Source organism: Cucurbita maxima, unplaced genomic scaffold (assembly GCF_002738345.1).
Source record: "Cucurbita maxima cultivar Rimu unplaced genomic scaffold, Cmax_1.0 Cma_Scf00020, whole genome shotgun sequence".
Classification (NCBI taxonomy): Eukaryota; Viridiplantae; Streptophyta; class Magnoliopsida; order Cucurbitales; family Cucurbitaceae; genus Cucurbita; species Cucurbita maxima.
In genome coordinates this window covers 3,374,066-3,383,683 of record NW_019272036.1, presented here as the reverse complement: position 1 = coordinate 3,383,683, position 9,618 = coordinate 3,374,066, and the positions used below count along the sequence as shown (strand labels likewise).

The 9,618-nt window shown below is 38.6% G+C and overlaps 2 protein-coding genes across 4 annotated transcripts; one reads left to right on the top strand and one right to left on the bottom strand.

Annotated features, from left to right (window-relative positions):
• Positions 1-465: 465 nt before the first annotated feature.
• LOC111494588 (uncharacterized protein At1g51745) lies at positions 466-4,426 on the bottom strand. Of its 3 annotated transcripts, XM_023144555.1 has the most exons (5): positions 4,080-4,425; positions 3,712-3,952; positions 3,046-3,356; positions 2,185-3,000; positions 466-1,894 (listed from the first exon to the last, which is right to left on the bottom strand). In XM_023144555.1, exons 2-5 carry the CDS (start codon positions 3,894-3,896, stop codon positions 858-860), a joined length of 2,349 nt encoding a protein of 782 aa, XP_023000323.1. In that variant the 5' UTR covers positions 3,897-3,952; positions 4,080-4,425; the 3' UTR covers positions 466-857. The 3 variants fall into 3 exon arrangements, with proteins under 3 accessions (XP_023000323.1, XP_023000321.1, XP_023000322.1); XM_023144553.1 differs by having other exon boundaries at positions 2,185-3,356; XM_023144554.1 differs by having other exon boundaries at positions 2,185-3,356; positions 3,712-4,426.
• Positions 4,427-4,468: 42 nt separating this feature from the next.
• On the top strand, positions 4,469-9,392 carry LOC111494644 (RWD domain-containing protein 1-like). Its single transcript, XM_023144619.1, has 11 exons — positions 4,469-4,778; positions 5,498-5,563; positions 5,662-5,729; positions 6,303-6,336; positions 6,460-6,529; positions 6,724-6,781; positions 7,273-7,401; positions 7,639-7,730; positions 8,648-8,732; positions 8,957-9,035; positions 9,116-9,392. Exons 1-11 carry the CDS (start codon positions 4,772-4,774, stop codon positions 9,157-9,159), a joined length of 732 nt encoding a protein of 243 aa, XP_023000387.1. The 5' UTR covers positions 4,469-4,771; the 3' UTR covers positions 9,160-9,392.
• The last annotated feature ends 226 nt before the right edge of the window (positions 9,393-9,618 follow it).

Below are 9,618 nucleotides of genomic sequence, written 5' to 3'. Positions count from 1 at the left end.
CTCCAACCGATGTAGGATTTTGGGATCTCACAATCCACCCCTTTGGTAGCCCAATATCCTCGTAGGCACACCGCCCGATGTTTGGCTCTAATACCAAAGAATACTTCGTTATCCTCTCCAATCGACGTGAGATCTCACAATCCACCTCCATGGGGGCCCAACATCCCGATGTCTGGCTCTAATACCATTTGTAATAACTCAAGTTTAACACTGATAGATACTGTCCTCTTTGGGCTTCCCCTCAAGGTTTTAATGGAAGCCCAAGGTTTTAATATACATTTGTTAGGAACAGGTTTTCACACATTCACACACTTACAAGGAATACTTTGTTATCCTCTCCAAGGATGTGAGATCTCACCAACCAATTATACGATTACACATTGAACAATTCTTCAGGACCATTCAACCCACCCTAATAAAAAGAATCCGAAGCCAACAATATCTATTACCATCTTAGTAACAAAATCACAGAACATATTTAGAAGTTTACTGAGAATAAATTAGTGATAATGTTGTTTACAAACATTACAAAGGGAATTGGAAGTTATTAACTCCTGAACTAAGAAAAGTAACTAATACTACCAAATACCAGATGATTCCAAACACCATCTTTACAACTCTGCCGCCGCTAGTTTTACATTATATACAAGCCTATCAGAAACCAAGCTTCCTACTCCTGTCGTCCTACCACTTCCTCTACAATAATATCAAAATGTCAAAGAACTTGTACAGTTGATGCTATCAATCTAACTTAATGTTGAATACTGCTGTATGCATACCACAAAGTCTAAATCAGATAGAGGCTAGCTTGTGCAACTTGTATAATTCAAGCAAAGCTATCAAAGAACAAACCCGTCTCATCGGATGCCTTGTGTTAAGGCATGGTGTGATGGTCGAGCTAAACCGCTCACTGCTTCGTTTATCCGACTGAATACTACTTTAAGGGGGATGCAACTGATGACATGATCGTTTGACTTCTGCACCAATCGTTTCGGCTGATTTTGGTGTCGGTTACCAGTCAGCGACGATAGTTTGCGGATCTTTTTACATAAATGCCCAGTTTTTTTCATTCTCGGCGATTTGCTCGGTGAGAAACAAGGTTGGGATGGTGATTGTTTTGACTGTTTGGCTAGAGTTCTAGTAGATGTGATGTGCTTTACTGCGTAACGGTTATAGCCACCTTCTGGTTCACTATCTGCTCGGCTCAACAAGGAATCGCAGTGCCCGTCTTCCATAACTTCAACTGTGAGAGGATGACCAACTATGGCTTTACCATTCAATTTGCTCATCAGAGATACCAATGGAACATGCTGAGGCCTATAGCTCGCTTTCACCTCAAGCTCAACATCATATAATAATGAATTCACTCCGTAGTTTCTAACGTAATATTCTGGCATTTGATATCGAGAATGGACAGTAAAGCGGGACGGGCGATAAGGAAGCAACTTTTGAGGTATCAGAGAGTCGTCAAGCAATTGGTTCACCTCAGTTTTCAGTTCACTTGTATGAGGCTTCCTGTTAGGTATTTGTTTACCCCACTCGAGTAGGCTACGATCATTTGCCAATGGGGATCGACCAAAGCTGTTGCAATCTACTTTACCTGCCAAGCAAGAATCCGATGCATCTTCCACATCCAAGGAGTTTATTGAATCTTGTTTTCTGTAGTTACTTAAATGCCTTGACTTCCTCTTTCCTTTTATCTGCCACCTTGAAGTACCTCTCTCGATCTTTTGGTTAATATTATCGTTACGAACAGCACCTGAAGTCGTAGAACTGGGTTCCTTCGTTGCCTCATTTTCCAAAGATACTGGAGTGTTTCGACTCGACTGCCTTCCTAAGGTACCACCAACCTTAGACCTACCGGATGAAGAAGAGGGATTCGTAGGAGAAAAACCTGACAGTTGAAGAACAAAGATCAGCACTGCAGAACGGTTTGACAATAAGCAATTTGAAAATGAACAAGTGATCTCTATTCGTATCAGCCGAACCGATAGTAACGAGGTCAAATGAAGCAAAAAGTTGATTAAAAAAAGATATACAAAGGAAAAAAAAAACGGTTCGTATAAACGATGCCAAAGTCGGGGAGTAGAAATGCACATCATCTAAAGATACTAATTTCATCAGTTAAACAACAGATAGTAAGATATAAAGTTTAAAATTTATAATTGTTCACTTCGAGCATACCAGCAGTGTTCTTCTCCTCTCCAACAAATGGCACGTCAAATAGCTTATCGGAAGTGTTATTTTGAGGGAGCTCCGATATACTGGAGACTTCAGTTTCCTTTGCCTCAGGATTTATCCGAGATACTTCCAAAGCACTTAATGAGGCTTCATTGTCACGAGAAACTATGCCATCGCCATCGGAACTATTGATTGTCACCAAAGAATTACTTCTTTTTTTCTCAATATCTAATTCGGCAGGTTTACCATCAGATGTTCCTCGTGCGAGCGAACTGCATGTATTAGGAAGTTGATCACAAGTCACAGGAACAGATACCATTGCTGTGCTCTCCAAAACCTTTGTCAACGGTCGACGGCGATTTTTCCTTTTCAAGAATTCCTGTACAGTTGGCACCGGAGATCTTTTTCTTCTCAATGACGATGAATACATATGAATAATCTTTGGGGGATTTCCATTAGTCACACAATTCCCGGCATTCACGTCACGAGGAGAAGCAACCTCTTGTTGAACTATTTCAGGTTGCTCTCCTGAGTGGGCTTTCCCATTTGCCAATGAACCCATACCCAAATCTTCAAGTCCTCTCATACGCTTAACAGTTCCATCATCCTCTGAATCATTCGGCGTTCTCCTCCTATAATGTTCAGATAGCACCTTTGAAGAACTGGCATGATTAGTCTCTTCCAAAGGAATATCTGAATGAGAAATTTCAGGGGCTGAATAAGAACTCATTTCAGAATTACTTTTCTTTGAACAAGTGTCTTCAGAATTACTAACATCATCCGACATGATGGCTTCTTGTTCTTGTTCTTGTTCTTCTTGTTCTTCTTCTTCCTCCTCTACTTCTTCTCCTTCTTCTTCTTCTTCCTCCTCCTCTACTTCTTCTCCTTCTTCTTCTTCACAAGAATCCGACACAAGAGGAGATTCACTGGCTAAGACGGCATGCTCGCCATCTGACGCACTTTTCTGAGTCCTATAGCTGAAGTCCAACTGGTCCTCACCTAGAAGGGCATTCTCAAGCTCAAGAGCATGTAAAATTGCATCTTCCCTCCGGGCGTATTTCACAGCCTTCTTACAAGAGTTCGCCGCAGAAGCCTTTGCCTTTTCAATGCATTCATCATATTCCCCACATCGAAACGCCTTCACCCTCTTAGATTTCTCAAGATTGTACCAGTCACTAAACCAACAAGAGTAAGAATATTGTCACAAGAAAGAAAAACCTCAAACAAACAAAACCAGACCAGACGTCAAACATTCAAATATAGAGTGGTATGAGCAACTGCAAGGAAAAAAAAAAACACAAACCAATAACAGCAGACAGACACAAATGCCAACGTTTTGGTTCAAAGAACAGCCAAGTGAAGAACCACACAGATTTCAAACATGATACACAATCTTGCAGAACAAGAAGGGTTACAAGTAAAAGCAACAGTATGGCAAAATGGCGACAGAGACAAGGAGATAATATAATCAACATGAATCAAATTAGTGAAGAACAGAACTGAAATGAACCAATAACAAGAAGCAATTACATGCTTGCGTCTTCGCGACCTAGAAGTTTCACCGGCGTACCGGATCTCGGAGAAACCAAACGACTCTCCGACAATTCATGGAGGCCCAAAATCTTGCCCGGCCACCACGACCCATTTCGGCGGCGGACCCAAACTAACCCTCCAACCGATGAATCGATACCCTTGGCCTCACCAGAACTCCCCATCTCCAAAACCCCCAGAACCCAAAGACCAGGGGAAAATTCCTCGAATGAACCCTCAGCTGTTCATTTTGAAACACAATCCACAGTCATAAAAACCGTTAAAAACCTCGCTATCACCCACAAATAAACACAGCACTAACAAAAAGGAAGCTCTGGGAATAACAAGATTAAAAAGAAATGCATTACTTGCATGCGGCAGAGACAAACAATCCGAAATGAGCTTCAAAGGGAAAGGAAAAAGCGGCAGTTAAGACCAGGATGAAAAGGGTTCAAGGGAAAAACAGAGATCTACAACGAGCTCCAAGATTTATGAGTCTTTCTCAACATTACTGCGCAATGTTTCGGCGGTTTTTTATATGATTTTTCTGTTGACATCCATTTATGTTTATGGGGTTTTCTTTGAAGAAGCTCGTATGTGGTGTAAAGGGTGTTCAAGCCAGGTGTGAGAGAGATGGGAGTTCGGATCAAAAACGCACCCTTTGGTGGGGAAGAGAGAGGGTTTCTGTGAAGAGCGATAAAGGGAACCGAGTGAATATAATTTTATTGAAAAAAACAAACTGTTTGGCAAGAGGGTCAGAGAGAGAGAGAAAAAAAAAGGGTTAAATAAAATCAAGGGCAACAAGGGTCTTTATAGCTTATTTCCTCTGCTTTATTTTCCATTTTTCTTCCAACCCTTCTCCCCATCTAACTCGAAAGGACTCCCACAATTTTTTTCTCTCAACCCATCATTGGATTTACTTAACCAAATCCCTCAAGGGAAGAGTTGAGGGATTTCCTTATGCTTCTGTGTTTGAGTAGTAATTTATAGGTCTTCATTCGACTGATTGCATCTCACCGGCGCCAGGAATTGAAGTAGGCCGAATCCAATTATAGCAGCCATGACCGGTACGTAATTTCATTTATCCAGTTACTTTCAGATTCGTCTTGATGTTAAGGAAATTTGAAATTGCTTTATGCAGTCTGCCATTATCAGAATACAAATTCTTTCTTCTCGTCGGTGCTTAAGTTCTGACTTCTGATAATATTTTTCAACTGATCGTATAAATATGTATATGGGTTTCTGCTATATTGCTTATCTTTCTATAGTTTACCGGCTACTGCTAGTGTTCAGCTTTGTAGGTTTAAGTTAACGATTCCGACCATTTGCAGATTTCAAGTTTTCCAAAATCATGGAAGTGTGGTGATGTAGGCTTCATGAAAGAACTGTTTCTTTTTTCTTTTTTTCTTTTTTTTTTTTTTTTTTTTTTTTTTTTTTTTTTTTTTTTTTTTTTTTTTTTTGTTTTTTAACTTTTCTGTCATGGTCGATAGACTAGACTTTATGAAATTGTCTCATGAAATGGGTCGGGCGAGAGGATTAGTATAATAAAGAAGATAGAATCTGAAGAAACTTGTTTATGTATTCCAACTAATGCGAGATTATGCGACTTGAACAGCGTGTGTGTGATTGGATAGCATACAATCCTGTACTTTAATAGCTACTGAATAGACGTATGTATGCGTTTGTATATTTATGTACGTATATGTGCCTAGGTGGATGATATTTTGATGGTATTTTTTGTTATGTCCCATTAATTTTAATTATCTGCCTTTTATTCTTCTTGTAGACTATGCACAGGAGCAGGAGATGGAAATTGAAGCATTGGAAGCTATACTTATGGATGAGTTCAAAGGTTTGTGGCTCATTTGTCCTTAAAAATTCATAGTGCTTTACTGCCTTTTCTCCCTTCTAAGATATCAGGTGCTGTTTCCTGTTTGTATTCAATGTCAGAAATTCACTCAAGTGAGAGTGGCTTAAACACTTCTGGTAGATGCTTTCACATAACACTGTCTCCACAGGTACGTTGTCTTTGTTTTCCACTAGTTTTATTTTTGGTGCATGGTAAGCATCCTACTTCATACTTATGATAAGTGATATACTGGATTTTGAAATGTAAAGAATCTGATAGTTGTGCGTATTCATTTTTCCTCTTTAAAGAAGGGAGAGGATGAGGGTGGAGCGTAACGGTTGGGAATGTTGGATATATAGTTCGGGTACAATTGAAATGAGTTCATTTGTTTCTTGGTTATTTAAGACTTTAGGATTCAATTTAAGCTTTAATTCGAACGAGGACCTCTGAAATGAACATTTTCAAATTCCTCGAAGCATTTCTTAAACCGAAATTTCAAATATTATGATGAATCTTTCTAGTGGTCATTGGTGTGACTCGTTATGTCGTGCTTAAATATATGGGAAATGCTTTTTAACTTTAATGATTAGATATAATAATTATCAATTTTCTTTGTGGTTTTGGAGATAAGTATGAAATATTAGTATCTAATATATTTTAGAGTTATTTGTTTGTTTGCCTGATTGTTGGAAATGAAAGTAGACGTACTGAACTCTGCTTATTCCTTTGTCGTTTCCAATAGGATGATGAAATGGATGAATCAACAACGATGCCAGGTTATTCTTACTTAAGTTACCTTGCTATTAAATACACCTCGAGCTTTAATTATTTTTGTACTGTCCTAGTACAAGACCCGCAATACATGTGGTTATAAGCTCTTGCCCCAAACTTCTGTGCAGTTCAGCTGGGTTTGATTTTCTCGCATACAGAGAAATATCCTGATGAACCTCCACTTTTGAATGTGACAAGGTTATATATTTATACTATGCATGGAAATACATAGATCCTGTGTATCCTTTACTACAATAATTTGAAATAAACCGAACGATTTCATATAAGTTAGCTACTCGCATTCCATAATGATCAGTTAGTTTGGTACAAAAATGTTCTCTTCTTCAATATAATGGTATACTGATTTCTGGCCTTTTTGCTTTATTTCTCAGTATAAGAGGAATCCCTGGAGAAGATTTGAAGATTTTGAGGGAGAAGCTTCAGCAAGAGGTATTTCCTTTAAATACTTATCGGACTTAGATTCATAACGGACTTTAAAGCATCAGCTCTCATTCTGCCTTTTTAGATATGGAGATTACAATGATATACGACAAATACATACTGAGAAATCATAACTTCGGCACATTTGAGAAATCTGATTGCATTCCGTCAGAGTGTGTAATGCTTACCTTACGTTCTTATTATTTTATAATCCTTTGGTGGGCGGTTTTGCAATTTCCTTCAACCTTTCCCTCCAGCTAGTTAGGAAACTAACAGAAAAAATAGTAGCAGCAAGAATCTCACTGGAGTATTTATATAAATGGCACATGAAATTTTCTTGCAGTATAGGATAAAACAGCAAGTTCTTAGTTGCCCATTTCTTCTCCAAAATTGTGTCCCTGATGATTAATAAGCAAAATATTGTGATGCTTCGAAACTTGTAGTTAAGTTTATTTGATAATGTGGTGTGCCTGACATTTACATCTTGTATATTTTGGCAGGCATCTGAAAATCTTGGTATGGCTATGATCTACACGCTTGTCACATCATCTAAAGAGTGGCTATCCGAGCGATTTGGTCAAGAAAGTAGTCTTGAGATTGCCGAGGCAGAAGAGAGGGCAAAAGAAGATGTACGAATCTCTATTTGCATTATTATATATTTTTTTTTCTGTAAAGGATTCTCTATGCCCTTCAATTCCTCTTGTGATTGATAGTTTTACTTTTGGATTGGAAGTTTAGTGTCTATCTCTAGAATGAGTTACATCCAGGGCTTGGAGGCATCTGTTATTCTAGCTTTTAAAATAATTGGCCATTGAATATTTACTTAAATGAATTCATATACATTTTACTTCCCATCGAGCTTGCAGGTAATTGTACCACATGGAGAACCTGTCACCCTCGACACGTTTTTAGCTTGGAGAGAAAGATTTGAAGCAGAATTGGCACTGGAACGAGCCAAGTAATTTATTTATTCATCTTTTTCTGTGGTTTATTTTACCCTATTTTTGCTATAGTCCTCCTTGTGAAGGGTAGAATAGACTGATGATATGGTGAAGGAGTGGATTGCTCCAGCTAATACTCTAATAGACTGGATATCTGATTATGATCACTGGGAGCTGGAGTTTTCTCTACCAAATTTCTCTGGTTTTTCTAGGCAGTGCTAACGGTCACATATGTACTAACGGTCAGATATTGACTACCGCTACGTTGTTGTGGTTGCTAATATGGTGTTACCATGCCAATATATGCATAGTTCAGCGGTTAAGGCACTATGACAATTAGTGGACCATTTATTGAACTAATATGGTGTTACCATGACAATTAGTGGACTAATCAATCTACCCCTAAATTCTCTAAAGGCCCTTGGGAAAGAGATTAATGGAGGACCATGAAGCTGCTTGAGTAAGGTTAGTGGTGGGTAATGGTGAAAATATCAGTTTTTGGGAAGGACGAATAGGTAACGAGAATCTATGCGAGTTTTCAGTTGTATATGGAAAAAACCTTAGTAATAAGTCTTGTTTGGGAGACCGATTCTTCCTTGTGAGACTTGGTCGCCTTTTAGAAGAAACGTGAATGGCCAGGAGACCAGCAGGATTCTTTCTGGGATTAGAAAGGTTGTATACCAAAGCTAACGTCTTTGGTATTAGCCACCTGGAAACATTAGTAATGACTAATGTATACTCTTGGGGGGATTTGGGTGCTAGTTAGGACACTAGATGGTGCACCGTCTCTCGGTGGCTAATACCAAAGACGATAAACCGTACCCTCTTCTTTGATTTTGTCTAATCAGAGAGCTTTCTGTAATTTGCCTGCCTTGAATACCGATGAGTTTTCCCTTCTTTACTCTGTTTATAAATAAATATGAATCACTTGCAGGATAATGCCCGGATCGGCTCTTACTGCTCCGAAGGAAAAGAAACTTTCTGGTAGACAGTGGTTTGAGAGCGGAAGAGCTTCTGCGGTAAACTTTCGTCTTCCCTCTTCTAGCTTGTATTCTTTTACGTGTTGTCTTATATTTATGTCCATCACGCTAGGACAGGAATATCGAACAACTGTTTCTTAAGGCTACTGTACGGTCGATTAACTATCGAATCTCTGCTTAACCAGAGCTTCTGCAGCGCTGAATGTAATATAAATGAAAAGCTTTCTGCAACTGAATGTATTGCTCGGTTTTTTTTTGTGCAGAAAGGTGCAGCCCCAGTTACGGAAGGGTCGGACGTGGAAGACGAGGAAGAACTCGACTTTGATGAGGATGATTTTGAAGGTGCTCCCTCTAGCTCACTTGGTTGTATGAATTGTTAATAATGGTTAAATAATCATCCCTTTACATTGGTTGAATTGCAGACGATGAGGAAGACATGCTTGAGCACTATCTAGCTGAGAAGTAAGATTCTCTCATCCAGAAGGCTGTAGTTAAAAAGCACTTCATATGCTTCATTACTAGAATGGTATCAAATTTTGGCTTAGTTTTGATCAAATGACAGCACTTGTGTGATCTCCCTTTTCTTGTTTTGGTTAAAAAGGAAGGTTGTGGTGGCGAAGTAAGCCATTTTGTTCTTATATTCTGTTATATGAGCCTATATTATCGACTATCTCATCATACTTCAATTGGTTAAGATATTATAATGTTCGAATTTTTTTTACCTCCTATGCTTTTGAACGAAAAATAGCTAAAGTCTATGAGCATGATATACTCGCGATTATTTGATTATAGTTCAATCGGTTAAAATACTAAAAATATCCAAAAATTTTCACTTCTATGCTTTTGAACGTAAAAATAGCTAAAGTTTGAGCATATTCAACCGGTTGAGATATTTAAATGTCCGAATTTTTCCACCTATTTATGC